The sequence below is a fragment of the Rutidosis leptorrhynchoides genome, chromosome 3 (genome assembly GCF_046630445.1).
Source record: "Rutidosis leptorrhynchoides isolate AG116_Rl617_1_P2 chromosome 3, CSIRO_AGI_Rlap_v1, whole genome shotgun sequence".
In the NCBI taxonomy this organism is placed as follows: Eukaryota; Viridiplantae; Streptophyta; class Magnoliopsida; order Asterales; family Asteraceae; genus Rutidosis; species Rutidosis leptorrhynchoides.
The window spans coordinates 624,594,745-624,616,333 of record NC_092335.1 but is presented as its reverse complement, the minus strand read 5'-3'; the positions used below and the strand labels follow the sequence as shown (position 1 = coordinate 624,616,333).

At 34.3% G+C, this 21,589-nt stretch overlaps 1 protein-coding gene across 2 annotated transcripts; it reads right to left on the bottom strand.

The window, feature by feature from the left end:
* Positions 1-7,337: 7,337 nt before the first annotated feature.
* On the bottom strand, positions 7,338-13,238 carry LOC139902959 (transcription factor MYB48-like). Of its 2 annotated transcripts, none has more exons than XM_071885682.1 (3): positions 13,035-13,238; positions 12,601-12,730; positions 7,338-8,077 (listed from the first exon to the last, which is right to left on the bottom strand). In XM_071885682.1, exons 1-3 carry the CDS (start codon positions 13,168-13,170, stop codon positions 7,597-7,599), a joined length of 747 nt encoding a protein of 248 aa, XP_071741783.1. In that variant the 5' UTR covers positions 13,171-13,238; the 3' UTR covers positions 7,338-7,596. The 2 variants fall into 2 exon arrangements, with proteins under 2 accessions (XP_071741783.1, XP_071741784.1); XM_071885683.1 differs by having other exon boundaries at positions 12,997-13,208.
* Between the last annotated feature and the right edge of the window lie 8,351 nt (positions 13,239-21,589).

The window sequence follows — 21,589 nt, the reverse complement described above, 5'->3', positions numbered from 1 at the left end:
TTCTCTGTTTACCATGATTATGTACGTGAGTTCTATCATAATTTTTTTTTTCAAAAGAAGACAAAAAGGTTAGGTTAATGTTGAATAGTCAACCATATTTCTGGGACATGGAGAGATTCAACAATGCTTTGGGCCTCCCAACAGGAGGTTTGCAATTTTAAAATTCTAACACTCAAATTGATGGCGATCTTCTTGAGACACATGTTGTTGGTGAGACTTATATAGAAGATGTTGTCAACACATGTGTTAAAGATGAATGTCTAAACCTTTGTCTCGAAATAAAAATGATGTGTTTTGGTTTTCTTATAGACAATAAAATGAAAATATATACTATAATCTGTAGCAACATAACTGATCGTCCACATTGTTCGGACCACGATTACTCTAACAAGGTGCTTTTAATTGAAGCTCTTATGATATACAGGATTACGAACTGTATACATTTTGATGTCGGATACATCATGGTTAATCGGCTGCAAGAAGTTAGGGAAAACTTAAATGCACCGTTACCATTCGGGATGATGATTACAAAGTTATTCCGGAATCTTGACATCTCAACATCAGATTCCTATCATATTCCTGCGAGGACTCGTCTAGTCGCCAATTTCGTTGTGTGTTCATTGTTTTTAAGTTGTGGTTGTGATTTTAAGTTTCTAATTGTTGTATTCGTTTTTGTTCATTAATAAATGTTGTATATGTTTGTGTTTATTATTATTATTATTATCATTATTATTAGTAGTAGTAGTAGTAGTAAAGTGCAATCATATTTTTGAACAATACTTTTATTAATAAACATAAATACGGTTACATTTTATTCGAATTAAAAATAAATAATTAAACTAATATAATTTACATATATAAAAGTTACATAAAGTAGATAAAACACATAACTAAACCATATGCAAGGTAATAGCTTGCTGTTTGATAATTGCTTCACTTTTGATTCTATCCCATTCCTCTTTCTCGCTAAGAAACTCGAATTTTTTTAGCTTCATCAAAAATAATCACGCAGGAGTGTTCGAACGGCACGTTTTCTTTGAGAAACTCAAACACCTTCGAAATAGTCATCTGACTAATATCAACGTTTTCGAACTTCTTTTTAGAATGCATTATGTACCACAGAAATTTGGGCGTGAAATAGACATGGATCGGAACAAGAATTGGTGACATGATTTAATTTGAATTTGCGTGTGAAGAAGAGTGATACATTCAAAACAAGAAATAGACGTGTGTTTACATAGAAAAGTATGGTTTGATAAACTGGGATTCTGAATGTTGGCTTTAGTAAAAGCAGACAAACAAAAACATGCATGAATAGTTGTGTATTTTTAGTGTTATTGTGCCATTGTTTGTTTAAAAGTTGGTTTACTTAAACTAATTTTTCTTTTTTTAAATATATAGAGTAATTACATGAAATTAGGGCTTTATACGTTTAAGTGATAATATTGGCGTCGGTATAATCGGTTTTAGAAATGTACATTATATAAAAAAATTTACACTAATGAGGTCATAGGACCCTACCCATTACACTCTACATTCGCCCATGTGGGTTTGGTAAACCGGTTATACATGTTTTGTAAATTTGGTTTTCACTTTTCTAGTTTATGTAAACTCCATGCCAAATAATATTATTTACGCAAAAAATTCATCTCGTTGAGTGCAATACTTAGGATTTAAATTAATAGATTATGAGTATGTGGGAGTAATATAGATTTATATATCATATGGCATAAGAGTTCAATGAACTTAGCACTAAGTTCACATATATATATTGTTTTTGTTAAAAGAATCTTGTTTTTGTTTTTCAATTTATAATAAAAAAGAAACCGACCACATTGTGATACCTGAACCAAAACAAATACTCCGTAACCAAGAACATGGGTGAGACATTACTTAAATCCTAAGTATCAAGTTAAATTGGATATTAGTCCTTCTTTGACATAACGTTTGTAATAAGAAAAAATCAAACACTTATAGAAAATATCAGTTTGTGTGGATGGTTATAGAGGAGGCGTAAATAGTATTGGTGGCCACGTCATTGTGTCCATATGAGCTATAGGAAAAGAAGTGGACCAATATTAGAGGACGGGCTTTAGAACTTGTATATGGATAATAAGCCCAATAAAGTTGGTGTTGGATTAGGACTCTATAAAATCGAGTATAGGTACCATTATGAGTGGGATTATCACCAAAAAGCCCATTTTTTTAACCTTGTTTGCGTGAGAACCCAAAAAATAAAAAAATTGTCAATTTGCCCTCGCAAGGAGCAAGATGCATCTTGCTCCCTTGCGCCTTGCGTCCTTGCGACCTTGGTTTCATCTGGGAGCAAGGAGCAAGGCAACTTGCTCCTTGCTCCCAGGTGGAAGCAAGGACGCAAGGTGCCTCTTGCTCCCTTGCTCCCAGGTGGAAGCAAGGACGCAAGGTGCCTCTTGCTCCCTTGCTTCCACCTGGGAGCAAGGTGCCTCTTGCTCCTTTGCTCCCAGGTGGAAGCAAGGACGCAAGGTGCCTCTTGCTCCCTTGCTTCCACCTGGGAGCAAGGAGCAAGGTGCCTCTTGCTCCCAGGTGGAAGCAAGGGAGCAGAGGCACATTGCGTCTTTGCTTCCACCTGGGAGCAAGGGAGCAAGGTGCCTTGCTCCTTAATCCCAAGTGCAACCAAGGTCGCAAGGACGCAAGGCGCAAGGGAGCAAGAGGCACCTTGCTCCTTGCGAGGGCAAAGTGGCAATTTTTTTTATTTTTTGGGCTCTCACGCAAATAAGATCCAAAAAATGGGCTTTTTGGTGATAATCCCCATTATGAGTGAGTAGTTTCGCTTTCGATCTATGATCCACAAGATGATCATGGTAAGGTGGCCCGTAGATTGTATTATTTTTAGGAACCGAAATTTAAATGGATTAATGCATATTAGCAAATAAATTGGATTTTGATCAGATCTATCCAAACAAACACCTAACATGCAATTACTTATATCTCCTAAAAGTCGAGTCCAGCTTGATATGCCGATTTGTCATCGAGTTGGAGTTTGAAATGTTGAAATAATCAAGCTCAAGTGGAGATTCAAATTTGAGGTATAGATAGATAAAGAGTCAGAGTTGTATTGGAATATTGATTTTCCTTATGAAAAAAGTACGTACGTGTAACTAATATGTAGAAGGCTAAATGGGCTTGGCCAACATAATATCATGCTAGAAGGGCCTAATCTAAATACTCTAACATGTCCCCGTAGTTAGAGTAAAAGAGGAGCGAACGCTCAAACTGATGCGAAATTCATCAAACAGAGACGATGATAGACCCATCGTGAAAGAAATAACATATTAGTACAAAGATGAAACATGAAGAACCCAAACTTGACCGACAACCAATTTAAATTGCCATTTTAGATTGTTGTTAACATGTGTGATTAACTTGTAGTATACAAACATACAATCCACATAATCATACAAAACAACCACGCATGCAAAATCATATGTTCACAATCAAGCCATTTTTGGTAGACATTTGTTTAGCCGAAAACAAATGCCACCGGTTAAGGGTAATTACACAAAGTAGGAGATTTCAAATCTCCCACTTAACCTTGCATCCAAATGCTTCTTCATGTGTTCTTCAAGTCTTCATCATTCTTCATCATTTTACAAAATATATCCTAATACATTTTGTCTAAAAAATGAAATTACAACCTAATCTATTTTACATACCAAATATAAAATAAATTACATAACCAAATGAATTATTACATGCCAAATGAATAAATATTATTACAAACCAATTGAATAAATATCAATCAACCATGCATGCAACCAAACACAAGGTCAAGGCTTAGATTGTGAACATCATCAACATAAGTGATAGGCAATACAGAATCACAAGTGATTGGAAACACAGAATCACAAGTGATCTGCAATACAGAATCACAAGTGATCGGCAACACAGAATCACAAGTGATTGGCAACACAGAATCACAAGTGATCTGCAACACAGAATCACAAGTGATTGGCAATACAGAATCACAAGTGATTTGCAGTACAGAATGCAGAATCACAAGTGATTTTGGCCAAAATGACAACCACCCAAAACCGAAAATTTTACATTCTACTTCATGCATGTTCATAGAATGCAAAATTATAGTGGGTTTAATAACCATCTCGAAGCATATTTCAACAACTTCGGCTCTGATACCATTGTTGGGTTTTAACAAGTTCATATACTCTTAAAACCATTTATGATTATAAGAAAAACGGAAGCGTGTAATTACCAATTTAGAACATGTTAATCTTTAAACCAATTTAAAGTTAAACCCCATGGATCAAGTTGTGAAATAATACTTACAAACTAACAAGAAAGGATAGAGATTATACCTTCTCCTAATAAGGAGGTTAATGAGTGATGATGAAGATGATGAACAAGTGTAAAAGACCCAAGCTTTTGATCCTCCAACACCACCTTTAAGTTAGCTAGCCCTTAGAACCTAAACAACCTTGTCTAGTGAGCTTGAAACCCCTTTTAAGTTGCTGAAAATTTCGACCAGAGACAGCAGCAAATTGTGATGAATATGAATGGATTAAAGCTTCTAACTTGAAGCCTCAAGTGTAGTATACCCCAAGCTTTTAACTACCAACACTTTCTTTAATTGGTTAGGTTTTTTTTTGACACTTGAATGAGCTAGATTAACAAGTCAAAACTCTCCCCTCCTTTCTTTAATTTTCGGCCAGCAGGTATATGGAGAGAAAGAGAGGAGTTTTCAAGACCAATCACTAGAGTGCATGAGTCAATACATAGGTATATGAGTCCCTAGCATGCTCTAAGGAATATGATATCAAAAGCAACAAAACAAGCTTGTGTTTGTCCCCCTTGGACTTACCAAAACCGCCACCCATGGGTGGTTTATAAAAAAATGCAATTTTTTTTATAAAGCTTGTTTATTTTTAAGTTACTTTTATTTCATAAACTCTTTTATAAAATATAGCTCAACTTAATTATTTAAAACCTATAAATAATTATGTCCTTATCATTTAAATTATCCAAATAATTTATCTCAAGTCATAATATTTTTTTTTTTTTTTTTTTTTTTTTTTTTTTTTAGAAAACCAATTTTCTAAAAGTCCAAGTGTCGCGTATGGTCAAGGACAAAGTGGATGTTAATCTCAATGTGTTTTGTCAATTAGTGCTGAACAGGGTTGGATGAAAGGTAATGAAGTTCACAAAGAAGGTTGCATAACAATCAAGTTTCAGCAACTACATTAGCCAACACAATACTCGGCTTCGACACTGGACCTAGAGGACGTGTGTTGGAGCTTAACGAGCTTATAGCTCAGTGGTACCCGATGCCTTTGATCCATGGGCCCACAGTGGGGGAAGCTTTGATCCAAGAAAGGGGAAATTCGATTCTCAGTCTGGGCGCCCCGTATGGAATTATTTCTCCCTCCGGGGGGAAATTTGTGAAGTGTTTTCGGGGGTCTAGCTAGCTGGGGTAAAAATCGCCTTGCCGTCACTGTGGTACCTGGGAGGAGGTACTTTGCCGGCACAGGTCTCTTTCGGGGTGGGATTGGTGGGTGCTACGGCACACAGGGTTAGCGTGTCCCTGCCAACTTACACGTTTTTGATCCAAGATAGAAGATTGCTAACAAGAAAAGTATAGTAACCTGATTTAGATCGTCAAGAAATAAGGCATCTAATCCAGTCGGCATCCGGATAAGCTATGAGAGAACTATTAGACTAAGCAAATAACTGAAAATCTCATATCATGAGTCCCTTAAATTAAAACAATAGTTCGTTTAAGAGCAGATAAAATGGGACTCCATATTTGTTGAACAGCATAAGAGATGTTGGTAGCATAAATATGAGGTAGAAGAGATCATTAGCTAGGCTACGATATAAGTTGTGGTTAGACACTGACAGTCCCTCGACCCTGAGCTTGGAGTCGGTCTCAATTGGTGTTTGACAAGGGTTACTTTATAACATGTTAGCATGCTCAAAAATCTCAGGTGCATACTTCCTATGGGAAACAAACATCCCAATAAAAGTGTGGGTTACAGAAATCCCAAGAAATAGTTCAGTGGGCCTAAATCAGACATCATAAGTTTCTGAAGAGATTTAGTGACACGTTAAAGCAGTGAAGTGGGGAAAGTTGTCAAAATAATATCATCAACATAGTGCAATATGTAAGAAGTGTCTGACAACTTTCCCCTACAAAACGTTGGATCCAGACTCTTTGAGGCCATAAAGTGACTTCGATCCTTAGAAGAAAAAGATAATCTGGATGTCATGGATCTCGAAAACTAGGATGTTGGTGCATATAAATTGTCTTGACAAGATTGCCACTGAGAAAAGCATTCATGACATTGAGCTAATGAACAGGTCAATGTCAAGAAATCGCAAGGCTAAGGATCGTACGAATGGTGGTCGGCTTGACAAACGGACTAAAGGTCTCATCACAATCAGTCTCATCCTATTGGTTGCGTCCGTTCGCAACCAGTCGCCTTTTGTAGAGACTAAGTGAACCAGTTACATCATGCTTGTGCCGGAAGAGTCACATGAAACGAATTGTGTTTGCGTTCGATACGTAGTACTATATGACCAGGTTCACTTGCATGAGTGATTGTGTCTTGGTTTTTTTATTTCTAGTTATTATAAATTATAGACCTGATCAAACACATCACGATCTACAATATACAACCAACAATGGTTCGACCCAACACGTATCCATGCTTCTTGCTTTGGGCAAGTGATAAGCTTCATGCTTTTCTCGGTCATGGACAATCAGTCTTGAAAACCACCAAAATTGCTCAATCATGCCTAGTGGTCTAACATCCGACCAACAATATGGGTCGACCAAGTTTCAGTATTCTCTATTTAATCTCGTCCAAGTTTCAGCTATAGTTACACTTCATTTCAAGCTTTTTTCTAAAATGACGAATGAACACTTTGGTATGGTCCCTTGGAATAAACACTCTTCAAGGTCAGAGATTAGGCATAATCATTTCGTATTTATGCGTCTTAATCTACTTATATTTATTTTGTCACTTGGTTTCAAATGTTTAGTTAATTAGGTAGTATAATCTATCCGTTTATGCTTTTTAAATGTAACGTCAATTACATGAGTGTTGCTTTGCTATTTTAACAAACAATTCTATTATTTGTTGTTTATTCTCACTTTAATTCCTAACAAAATTGGCTACTTAATTAATGATTCTTCGGATACAAACAATATAACAGAAATCATTGATAGTTTGATGTAAAAAATTAACCAAAATTAAGCTTAATACATAATGTAGAATTAATTTGAATCATAATGTACTTAAAAAAAAAGTGTTCGGGAAATAGTCAAAATTGAAGGCGAGTGAACAGCAGCAATCATATTTTTTCAGAATAATTACATATACAATTATATACATTTTTTAATCCCATCGGCCATCTCTAAATAACAACAGTTTATTGTTTATTGAATTACTTAGTTTTAAAACAGAACATGGTACTTAATCTTGAGATATATTGCATCTATCAACACCAAATATATCACTTAAACTACACTGGACTTATTGAATCTATCAAAACCAAATATGCAACTTAAAGAGCTAATTAAGTTAGCCGGTTAACCTTGTACTAAATTCCTCGCTTGTTGTCGGGAAACAACATATTGCATCCTATCTCCTCTTGACCTTCCACGATCCATGACGTGTTGAGGGTGTAATCCCAAATAGGAGAACTATGTGCTATTTCCATATCTTCTAAAAAATCTATATCTTTCCATATATCATCCATTGAACTATACCCATCTTGTACATCACTAGTATCGTTAACACTAGTCGCACTACTTATCGTCATACTAGTATTGTGTTTGCTCTTTTTGATCGTTTCTAGTCCTCCTGTATCATAAAAGCTTCTGTCCTTGGTTTCAGTCAATGGCACTGAATAAATAGGACTACCGGTACAAACCGAAGAGTTGCAAGTTGAATTTGACAATGATGAAGATGAACATAGTTCCTTTTTCTTCTCTTGTGCCTTTTTCCTCATATGAGTCCTCCAGTAGTTCTTGATCTCGTTATCAGTTCGTCCAGGAAGTTTTCTAGCAATTCTTGACCATCTGCGCGCAATTGATGTATTTTAGTATTATTTTGAGTTAAATTCAAAGCTTTGCCACTACAAAGAACCCTTTTAAGAAGCGTTAATTTACTTATAAAATAAAATAACTAGTATATCTTACCAACTTGGTTGAATTTCACATATGTCAATTTAAACTTCAAAATATCATAAATAAAGTGCACATAAACATTATGATTTCTAAGATAATATCCGCAGATAAGTAAGTACATAAACGATCCAAATCACGACATAAAAAGTGTCTTAACTATAGCAAAATAAAGATGATATATACGTGGCATCAACTAAACAAATATTCTTCTTTCTTTAAACCTTATATAACTAGCGTAAAGTAGTTAACTACTTGTTCTTTGTCATTTCCCTCAAAATAAAGGCCAAGGGGCAAAATGATTAGTGAGTGTGGTGTGGGGACTTAATTAAACGACCCCCTTGATTTCAAGAGTGGCCACCCTACAACTTATTTTATATATATATTTTTATTATATTAGTAAAAAAATAAAATATTGAGACAGAGAAACAAATATAGCATCATAAATTACATTACATTAATAATTAAAATCAAAGTTATAATCACATCTAAAAATGAATATTTACATCTTTAGATAAATTATGACATAATATAAGTTTTTCATATATAAATATAAAAAATAATTTTTATAACAGACCCAGAACTATCATTAAATGCAATATGGATAGGTATATTGTATGGTGGTTAATATTGACTTTTTGATGACAATTATTCAAATATACAATATAGTTATGCATATTTACGATAATCATAAGACCACAGATAACGCGGCGACATCAGCCGCTTTGTCATTCACATGTCACCACAAACGACGGGAATGGGCGTTTGTGAGCGTTTTTGGCCCGGCGTTTGTAGGCCGATCACTGGGGGAGGGAGGGGCGGTTTGGGGAGGTGGCGAGCTGTGATTGGTGGATGAATTCTAGCCGTTGGAGACTAGCCGTTGGGCTGCTTAATTTTTTTTTCTCCTATAAATACATAGACATTTAACCTTAATTTTCATTATTCATTTCACATTTTTCTCATACTTTATACATATCAATCTAATTTATATAAACATAAACGTTTTAGTTTTTATCAACAAAAAATGGAGTTGTAATTAGCCGCGAGTCTAGATTTGTTATTCGATAGCACCTCGTACGACGAAGAAAACTCACCTAGAAGAACTCAGGTGCAACGGAACCCACGACATTTTATATATAGAGATCGTGAACAAGCGGGTATTAATTTGTGGAACGACTATTTTTCTCAAACTTCGACGTATCCACACGACATTTTCAAGAGACGATTTCGGATGCGAATTCATTTATTTCTCTGTATCAAAGACAGTATTCTCAATCACTCTTATACTAATAACACTCCTAAACACTTTGTATTTTGCCAACAACGTCCGGATGCACTCGGACGTCTTGGTTTTACTACGTTTCAAAAAATAACTTGTGCGTTACGCCAATTGGCGTATGGAACATCCTCTTATTTTTGATGAATATATAAAATGACGGAGAAAACTGGATATGTTTTCTTAAATAATTTTTGCAAGTGTATAACTGATTTATATGGTCGAGAATATTTGAGGAAGCCGACGGCAACTGACGTTGCTCGGTTGTATTCGGCGCACGAGGAGAAACATGGTTTTAAAGGAATGTTGGGTAGTATTTACTGTATGCATTGGGCTTGAAAAAATTGTCCCGTTGCATGGAAAGGTCAATATACTAGAGGTGATCACGGTCACCCTACGATCATGCATGAAGTGGTTGCTTCATACGATATGTGGATATGACATTCGTTTTTTGGGATGGCTGGTTCAAACAACGACATAAATGTGTTGAATCATTCTCGGTTGTTTGATTCACTCAAAAAGGATAGAGCTGCACCGTCTCCGTTTGAAGTAAACGGACACGTCTATCCCTTTGGTTACTACTTGGCGGACGAGATATATCCTGATTGGACAACCTTAATAAAGGGATATTCAAAGCCTATTGATGGGCCACGAGTCAAATTTATTAGATTTCAAGCGAGTGCTCTTAAAAAAGATAAGTTGAAAAGAAAGATCAACTCTAATGGACGTCGGGGTGACGAATTAGAATGTAAATTGACAAGAAGAAAGTTGAAAGGGGGTTTGGGTTCGGGTCCTTTTTCGCTTAAAGACTACAATAATGACTTGGCATGCGGAGAGACAATTCAAAAGGAGTTTGTGGATACAAATCAAGTTGGTTCTTCGGGACCCTTATCTTCGGATTCTTTGGGTACAAGTGAGTGTAGGGGTGTACACGGGGGAGTTAGTGGTGTTGAGAGAAAGGTGAGTTTTTTTAGGAACTTTTAATGGAAGGGTCGCTTCCACCTCTGTTCGGGTGTTAGAATTGGAAATGGTGCTTCTTGTGTCTTATCGTATGAAATCACGAATCGGAAAGGTAAGTTGTTTAATCGGTTGAAGGTGGATGGTGTGATGGTCAAACCGGTCGTCAAAACTCGGAAAAGGTAATGTGAGTAGACGGTAAGTTGTTTTCGCTTGTTTGGCTAAGTTGATGTGTTTCTACTTGTAAGTTTGCATTGTATGCGTACTTTTGATTTGTTTATGTATGTTGTTCAAGGCTCGGTGTAGGTTAGTTTCGTAATTTTGTTGTATTTCGCTTAGACTTTGTATCTCTCGTTTGTCTTTTCATTTTTCGATGAAGAGGCTATGTTCTATGTTATCGTTTCTTTGTCAAAAAAAAACAAAAAAAACAAAAAAAACAAAAAAAACTATTATTATTATAAAATTATTATTATTATTGTTATCTATTATTATTATTATTATTATTATTATTATTATAAAATTATTATTATTATTGTTATCTATTATTATTATTATTATTATTATTATTATTATTATTATTATTATTAGTAATTTTTATTATTAATATAATTTAGATCATTATTATTATTATTATTATTATTATTATTATTATTATTATTATTATTATTATTATTATTATTATTATTAAAAGTTGTTAATTTCGTTTTCAAAGGTTGGATTTTAATTATACGTTGCTTACAAAGCTCGAATTTCTTTTATTCTATGCAAGTTATGTAACCACTAAAAAGGTTAAAGAACATCCGTGTATTGAGAAAGTGGACAAAGGGGATTCAAAAGAAATATTAAGTAAATGCTACTGTATAAGATAAGGTAAAAAATGTCTTTGGAAAATGACATGTTGAAAATATTGTTATAATATGATGATTAAGAAATTAACATAAATTAAGAGCTGAGTTGATATAAACTACAAAGTAATTAGCTAATGATGTTATGAAAATTTCTAATATGCAAATTTTTATTATTAAATTATAATATAATAATATTAATATAATATAATGTATGATTAACAAAACAAAAGATATAGCATTACAAAAAATTGAATTGAAATAGTGGTTCGATTTCGATACGTCTGGTTGAAATATATGAGTTTTAAGAAAAAGAAAAATCAATACATACAAAAATAATAAAAATGAGTTTTCAAAGTAATTAGTTTTACCAACTTGATTTATTTTTCTTAAGAAAATTCTTACCAACAGTAAACAAATCATGCTTGTAATTAGAGAAACTTATGCACCGTAGTAAATAAACTAAAATAAAATTCAATGAAAAAATCAGCATGATGATAAAACAAAAAAAGAAAGGAAAAAAACAAAACAAAACAACGCTCTACATGAATGAAATAATGCGTGGTATAATTGAAAGGAACATGCATTTTTATATAATACTACGTTTTATTTATATACATTGACCGATTTTAAGACTAACAATTTATCCATCAACCCAATGAAAGTTTATATAGATATTAGATTATTATTACTAGCTAGCTAGCTAAGCTAAGCTAAACGAACTAAGATCGACCATTCAAATGGGCATATATACGTACGTGCTTTGTGCTTATAATTAAAGAATCCAAATCCTTTTTCAAGAAACAAGAATCATGTAATATTACACGTGGGTATATAATCAAAGAATATGTTCTTGATGTATGTTGTGCTAGTCGACATCCGATCTAACAATTCAAGCTAGTTAAATCTACAAGTTCATATTGAACTATTTTACCCTAATATTGACTTATCCCTATAGAATTTTCAAACATTAATTTAATCTTCACTCTTTTTAATAATAATAATAAAAAATAAAAATAAAAAGGAATAATGATAATTGTTTTTGATCCATTTCAATCCTTTTGACCACTACAAAAATATGCTATTAATAGGGTTTGGATACCTTAAGTGAAATATCAAGATCACAACTACCATACTACTTTGCGTTAATTAAAATAATAAAATATAAACCGAAATAATGTATCTGTTTATCAAATGACATGAATAATAAAAAAGCTCAAACTTTATTTAATCAAAGATCATTATAAACTTTTTTTTTTTTTTTTTTTTTGGTTTTGAAAATATATAGATATAAATAAACAAATAAGAAGAAAGAAAGGATATATGAATATTCAAATTACCTATTGCCCCATTTAGAATGAAGCTCAATAATCCTACGTTCTTCTTGTGGAGTCATCTTGCCTCTTCTTAAGCCAGGGTGTAAATAGTTCACCCATCTCAATCTGCAACTCTTTCCACTTCTTTTCAACCCTGAATATTTTTTTATTTTTTGAAGAAAAAATAATACCCCAAAATGTATTATATTTTATGGGTATATACGTTAGAAAAATATATATCGAATTAAAGAAGTTAATTAATTAGAAACTTAAACTAACTTAGTTACTGTAACAATTGAGTAATTATAATTACTTTTTACTTCTATCTACCTAGCTTTTTAAATATAGGGAATTTAAATTTAATTTAGCTTACTCTAGCTTTTTTACCCTAACATCATGCACGTAACCAATATTTACTACCTATTTTTTCATATTTGTTTCTCCCGCCACCTTCAAACCTGAAACTTTTGCAATGAAATCCCATCGTCGATCTCCGAACATGTTTACAAATGTAACCAATTGAGCGTCTTCTTGTTCGGTCCACGGCCCTTTTCTCATCATCATCATATGATCATCTTCTTGTCCCATTTTCATTTTTTTTTTTTTAATTTCGACTTCGATGGCTCTCAAAGTATTCTTTTATTTCTAGTGATAAGTAATAAGTTGGAAACTTTGTTGGACATTAGGGTTATTATTTATACTAGTATTCTTTTAACATATTGTTGTTGTGAGTGGAGAGTTTCATTTTGTGATAGGGTTATGAATATGATTGAAGAGTTTATCATGACCGTACACGTGTAGGTGGAGTTCTTGTGATGATAAGGGAACACTAAAAGGTCACAATTAGTGTGACGTGAGCCCATTTATAAAGGTTTTATCTTATGAAAGTGGGTGGGTGGGTGCCGGGTGGGTCGGGTGAGGTGGAGTTTGAATTAATTTGGCCCTCATTCTTTTCTTCAAATGGGTTGATAAGTGGATGTAGTTCTCATCATGCTCCTATATATTACTATTTGCCCCTACTTTTACTCTTACCTCTAATTTTTTAATTGGACTGCTCGAATTTTAGTGGTAGTTTGCAAAAGTAAAGTTTTTTATTCAAATAGTTAATATAAGGTATTCTTTTTCATAGAAAACATCCACAAACAATTATATTGAGTCATGCTCTAACGATGCATTTATTTACCTCTTAATTGAATAGTTTAGTGCTAAATGTTGAACCATTCAGCATTCAGTGCGTTTATATTTGAAATCTGAATAACAGATGGTGCTGAATGGTTCAGCATTCAATGTTGAACCATTCAGAACTAAAATTCTTATCTAACCATTAAGCACCGAAAATATATGTAATATTCTCTTTAAATTATATCAAAAACTCTTTTTGTTATATAAACGGGTTTGTGGCAGAGAATATGATAGCCGGATTGATCATAGAATCGTTGTTGTCACTTTCCTAATCAAGTATTTCGACCCAATTAGCCACGGGTTGCACGAAATCAAGATCGGGATAAGATAATGAATGGATAATTGTCTTGACTAAAAGATGATTATCCTACACAATTGTAGAGAGTAAATCTGAATGTTAATGTGTTGAAAGTGAGTTTAGAATGTCAAAATTCTGGAACCTTTCTTCATTGAATGAAGCCTTATATTTATAATAGGTCAGAAGGTGTAATGAAGTGTTGCAACCTTTCGTATATGATCATAATTAAATGACACATCTCTTGGCAATAAAAATGATTGAAAGAGTGCATTTATACCCTAATAAATCACTTAAACATGTCCAAAAGGCCAAAACGTCCAGAAAAACAAGGGAACCATTTGTGAAACGTTGCAAAACATAAATAAACTTTTCTGTAAAATCTACAGAGAGGTGTGGCACACCTCTGCCTTTTAAGCACATGATGCGGCGCATCAAATCATGGTGCGACGCATCTGAAAGTTTTTGTCCAAAATATGGTCCCTTTACACTATATGATGCATCATATATAGATGTGGCGCATCATATGCCTGTCCAGCCAACATTTGTTTGCTTTTGCACAAACAAATTTTCCACTCAAGCTAACTCATTAACCCTTTGGCGGACGTGTATTCTACACTCTTCAAATCCATTCTAGAGCGTTAATTATAGCTTCCACTCTGAACTTAGCAAATTCAATACACTAAAACGATTTATCGGATCACACTAAAATCACCAACAATTATTAAGCAACTATATTGTAGTTTTTATTCATGTTAAATGTTAATATGTTAATTTTACATCATTAACAATATTTTTCAAAATGATTATCAAATAGCTTATTATCATCAAGAAGCAACTTCATTCAAAACCTTTGAAATCATTCAGGTTATAAATCATTCAACGCTAAATCATTTACTTTTATCAAACGCACCTAAAAGTATATATTACTCTTCTGTGAAAGAACTAGGACATGACATTATGACAAATATTGGGCACTAGCATATACTGAAAGGTAAGTTAATTATAGTTTGAAAAAAATTAAGGGAGAGAGATGAGAGAGAAAACTAGAGAGAGGGGCGGTTTTTGGCAGCTCGTGGAACACGACAGCGGCGAAAGGAGGCGGTAATGGACCAGACTACATGCATCGATCGATTAGAGTAAACAGAAAACATTTAACCTCTTTCTTTTTCTTCAATATACCAACCAACTGGGTAGTTGAGGATCTTTGGAGATTTTTTATGATTCATGGAAGTGTAGCTCATATCTATATGGCCAGGAGAACTCTTGCGAATGGTCAAAAATTTGGCTTTGTAAGGTTTGAAGGAATCTTAAACGCTGAAAGATTTGCAACATGAACGTAGAAGAAAGCTATCTCAGATTTTACATTGCCAGGAGACAAGACAACCCTATATTTGGAAGAACTGCAAAATCTGCAGTAAGATCTGATGAACAGAGAAGGTACAATTTTTTGAGATTTGAATCCAGGCAAGATGGTAGGGAGATATAACGATGTTGTAACAAATTCCACCAGAAAACAGTTCAACCGACCTTTACCCAGACCATTCCCTCAAAGCTACCCATTCCCACACAATTGCCACACAACAGAGAATAACTTTAACACTGAAGCCCCTCAACATGAATATCGCTAACACAATTCACCTTTCCCTTTCAAATCTCACCAACCACCAACACATAAAATTTACCCCCATGAACGAAACTTAAACCAAGATAGAGAATCTTTTCAAAAAGAACAAAACCCACATAGACCTGATTCAACATACACCCCAAAACCCTCTTCCAACCATAACTATAACCAAAATTTCCCTGAAAATAAAAGACAGACGACCTTCCCCAAACCAACCTTCAGCCATAATCATAACCAAAATTACCCTGAAAATAACCAACCAAAGCCATCAAACACTCCAAAAAAAAACTTATAACTAAAACCATTATCACCCAGAAAACAACATGCCTAAGCCAAACTCGATCAATAACCGACAACCAGCTAACCCTAATAACCTACGTGTTATTACCTTGGAAGGAGGAAACGATTATGAAGAGTTGTTAAAAAAACATTAATGGGTGAAGTAACCAATATTGAAGTGATGGAACGTCTACATCTGATTTGCAATGAAGAAGGCTTAGATAATTGTACAATCAAGTAAATAGGCGGCTTGGATGTACTACTTTTGTTTGACTCTCAAGAAACGGTGGAAAACATACTGCAAGATGAACATCACAGCATCAAAAGATGGGTACTAAATCTCATAAGATGGAATAATAGGCATATAACCACAGGAAGGTTAACATGGATTAGTATCTAAGGCGTGCCTATTAGATGCTGGACCGAAACTACCTTCAAAAGAATCAGAAATTGGTGGGGTCCAGTGTTAGACACATACAATTGCCGTATAAACGATAAGAATCAAAATCTCGTGGTAAGAAAGGTCCTTGTAAAGGTTAACACCCCTAACCCCATTCATGAAGCACTTGAAGTTAAGATAAGAGGTTCGGAAGAATGTTACGATGTTTTTGAACTCGATCTGGACAAGGATGAAGAAGATAGTGAATGGCAATCAGATGACTACTATGAAAATGGTAATGCATCCGATGAGGAATCAATCCCAGAAACAGATATTCTGGCGAAAAAGTTTTCGGCAATGATGGAAGACCAATCATCAAAGTGTATGGGGAAAAACGAAAACTTTTGCAGCCAAACCAATGAATGCCAGTTCGTAAGACAGAAGGAAGACGTTTTGTTTCCTGATGATAATCATAAAGGATCGAAAAGCAAAAGCATGCCAACATGGCGGCTGAGGATGAAAACCTTGAAGATGGAGCCCACAATTCCCCATGCCAAGTTAATGATAATGATACTACAAAAGAAAACAAATTGTCCAACCCCCAAACCCAAACCAAACTTACTAGGCCAATAAACTCCCAACCCAATCAAAACAGCCCAAACCCACCCTCATTCGTAAACCAAAGCAGTAATTTAAACTTGTCACCCTTAAAACCTAACCCTTCCACAAATAAACCAAAAGACCGAAATCTTGAACCCATTAACCTCAGTAATCACCCAATCACAGCCCTCTCAATATTCCCACAAGTTAAGCCTGCAAAAAATGATAACCTCAATATTCCCAACAGCCCAACCACAGCTTTTAAGCCTTTTAACGAAACAGACTTTCTTTACCAACTTGGCCCATCCAAAGTCCAATCGACCAACCCACTAATCCCAATAAGAATAGCTAATCTTTTTAAGGAATCAAATGTCCCTTCTCCCCAAATTCCAGAAACATACAACCCGAATCTCAAAACCCTTTCACCTAATTACCTTAACCTTCGATCATAAGCTTGTTCCAATCACCAAAAATTCTACCCTTCAATACACCCTGATTCGATCATCGATGCTTCTCATGAGAAACAAACCTCAAAAATCCAGTGTCAAACCAAAGCAAAAAGTAAAAAAGCTCAAACCTTGAGTACAATTGGTGGTCTAAAGTCTTCATCTAAGATACTAAGATTCAAACAGTTGGCAAGACATAAACCAAAAAGTAGTAAGACCAGCTCTACTTATCATAATACAAAATATATGATCAGCTAAAAAAGGCAAACCTATAGAGTCTGATAGAATTGGCTTGGAGGAGTTTGGAGAAATGTTGGGCGGTAAGATGGGATAACCAACTTTAATTTTTACTCTGCATTTTTCTCAATGGTACAAGGTTTCTATGAAAATTCTTTCTATAAATATTCGTGGATTCGGGGAAGATGATGATTCAGAGAGTAAAGTTGGGTGGTTTAGAAAAATTTGATCCTCAAAATTACCGAAATCATTGTTCAAGAAACCAAGTGCAACCTGGTTGACGACAAGTGGGTGGAAAGAATATGGGATGCAACCTCATTTAGCTATATTCAAAAATCAAAAATAGGAAAATCGGGTGGTTTATTGCTAATTTGGGACACATAAGCATTCACTATAGATGAAGCAGTCGAGAAATGCCACTTCCTGGTTATTAAGGGTAGATGGAAAGGAAAAGACAGAGATACGATCATAGTTAATGTTTATAGTCCTCACAAAGACGCGGAGAAAACATTATTTTGGGAAAGCATAGATAAACTGCTAGAGTTTCCGAATGTTGATTGGGTGATAGGAGGAGATTTCAACAAAGTGAGAAATAGCTCATAGAGGCAAAATTGTGTTGTCATCGAACGACGAGCAACACTCTTCAACAAATTCATAGAAGAAAATAACCTCATCGATGTCCCTCTGGGGGGTAAACGTTTTACAAGAAACAGCGATGACGGGTCAAAACTTAGCAAGTTAGATCGGTTTTTGGTGTCACAAAATTTTATCAACACTTGGGGTGATATCTATATAGTTACACTTGAAAGGAAGACACTCGATTACTATCCTATTTTGCTTAGAATCACCAATGATGATTTTGGTCCCAAGCCTTTCAAAGTATTAAACATTTGGCTCGAGAACGAGGATATTGGCCCGGTGATTACTGATGCTTGGAGTAAAGATGTAGGGGGTCCAGGCCTGATTGTATATTTCGTAAAAAAATGAAAAATGTCAAAGAAGCGCTAAGGAGATGGAGTAAGAACAGTTATGGGGTAATTGATGTGGAAATCGATCACTGGAAGAATATTGTTGAAAATTTAGAATCAAAAGCTGAACAATTTGCTCTTTCCGATAGTGAACTGAAAGAGTGGAAAATTGCACGTGAACAGTGGGCCCAAAAAGAAAAGGAAAAAGCAGACATGCTACGACAAAAATCAAGATTAAGGTGGATCGCTGAAGGAGATGACAATACGTCCTTTTTCCATTCGACAATTAGAAGACATAACATAAAATCTAACATCAAACGTCTTCATGTGAATGGTATTTGGGTAGAAAAACCAAGCGAAATTAAAACACAGTCTTTAATTTCTTTAGTAAAAGCTTTGAGAACAATCATTCATCAAGACCTGACTTCGAATGTATGAAGAACTTTCCTTAAAGCGGGATCTCTCCCTTAGATGCAGAAATGTTAGAGACTCCTTTTCATGAATCTGAGGTATGGAATGCAATCAATGATTGTGAACCGAACAAAGCCCAGGGCCAGATGGTTTTAATCTCAACTTTTACAAAAAATTGTTTGGTTAATTAAAGATGATTTTATGAAAGCAATAGATTGGTTTTGGCTCCATGGTAACATCTCAAAGGGTTGCAATGCGTCGTTCTTTACATTAATTCCAAAGGTAGCTGAACCTATGTCATTAACTGAATACCGCCCTATCAGTCTTATAGGAAGCTATTAAAAAATTATTGCAAAGATTCTCACCAAACGGATTTAAGGAGTTATTGGAAAAGTCATTGGAGTAGAACAAAGTGCATTTATAAAGAGAAGACTCATCCTCGATAGTATTCTCATATCGAATGAAATAGTCGAACACGTCAAACATTTTAAAGAAAATATGCATGATCTTCAAAGCCAATTTTGAAAAAGCATTTGATAGAATTAATTGGGAATTTTTATTTGCAATCATGGAATGTATGGGTTTTGGAAATAAATGGATCAAGTGGATTAAATCGTGTTTGAACTAGGCATCTATCTCAATCCTAGTAAATCGATCCCCGACAAATGAATTCTCACTTTAATGAGGAGTTCAGCAACGTGATCCCATCTCACCTTATTTGTTCATAATTGTGGTAGAAGGACTAAATATGCTTGTAAAAAGAGCCTTGAGTGTGAAACTCTTTCAAGGGATTCAACTTGGAAATGAAGGCATTATGGTCTCACACCTACAATATGCTGACGACACAATCTTCTTTGGTGAGTGGAATAAAGAAAACGTCGGTAATCTCTTCAAAATCTTAAAATGCTTCGAGATCTTTTCCGGTCTAAAAGTTAATATGGCAAAAAGTTACCTTTATGGTTTGGGAGTTCAAAAATCTCATACTGAAGAGATGGTCGGATATATTGGATGTCGTATTGGGGCGTTTCCATTGATGTACCTAGGGCTCCCGATCGGTCAAAATATGTCGAATAGCAAGGATTGGGAAAAAATAATTGAATAGTTCAATAATAAAATTTCAGATTGAAAAGCAAAAACGATTTCGTATGGTGGGTGACTTACTCTAATCAAATCGGTGCTTACAAGTCTTCCATTATACGCTTTCTCCTTATTCCGTGTTGTAAACCCTGTTTTTCTTTAAATCACAGCGGAAGACTTATTTTACACAAATACCCTTAGTTAATTACGAACATGATTATTACAAATCATATAGTTAATTACTTATTTACAAAAGTTAAGACATCAGAGTTCGTCTTGTCAAACATATCGTCAGCCCGACTCCCGTCCCTACCAGCACTAAGATCCAAAACCTGTAAGGGAGGAGGTGAAGGGTTAGCACAAGGCTAAGTGAATGGAACTATCAAATGGTCTAGCATACAGTACCAACTTGTACTCCTATAACAACAGCTTCATACAACAACATACAACACACAACAACTAGCAACTAGCAACTGGTAACTATGCTCCAACTAGAGGACCGGCGGCTTGTACGGGCACACGACCCTAGCTGATCAGGCTAGAGTCTACCGATAGTCCTTACTACTGAATCCCCAGTATAGTTGTGACGACCCGGAAATTTTCGACCAAATTTAAACTTTATCTTTATATTATTCCATATATTATTCCGACACGATAAGCAAAGTTTGTTAAATTAAATCTCAAGAATTTTAAACTGTGTTCATACATTCATTTAACCTCGACCAAATTCCAATGATTCACGAATCATTATATGAACGGATATGATTATACATGTGTGTGTGTGTGTGTATATATATATATATATATATATATATATATATTACAACTTGAAAATGTAACAAAGTATTAAACGTATAATACTTTATATGAACGTATTTGTTTCAAAATGATTATCGATGGAATTAGAAGATGATATCAAATGATTAATTTATCAGATACATTGTATGATTGTAAGTCTCTGTTGAGAGGTCCACTTTGATTTAGGAAACCTTTCCTTTTTAATGGTATTCGGAATAAATGGTAAAGTGATCTACAAGTAGGCATAAGATGACAAATAACGCAAGTTAGACAAATGTTAGTGGAGAATTGAATTTCAAAATATTCAATTGATTTAGTTTCAAACATGCGGAAACGTTTTTTTCTTCGATTTAACAGAATTTGATTTATTAAAACGATGTTGATAATTTAATTTGAGTATAAATAAATGTTGATTATTAAATATATAAATAAACTCGTAACATGTATTTAGAATATGTTTATGAATATTGAATATATATATATATATATATATATATATATATATATATATATATATATATATATATATATATATATATGATTTTGAATTAATTAAGTAAAACGATTGTAACACTCGCTTATTGATTCAATTGTTATTTAGATATGTCAATTAGTACGTTAAGAAGTTAGAACAAACGCTAGCACATAAATGAACTATACTTAGTTAAGTTTTAGAGTGTAAACGTTACGTGATATGACATTTTCTAAACGAAA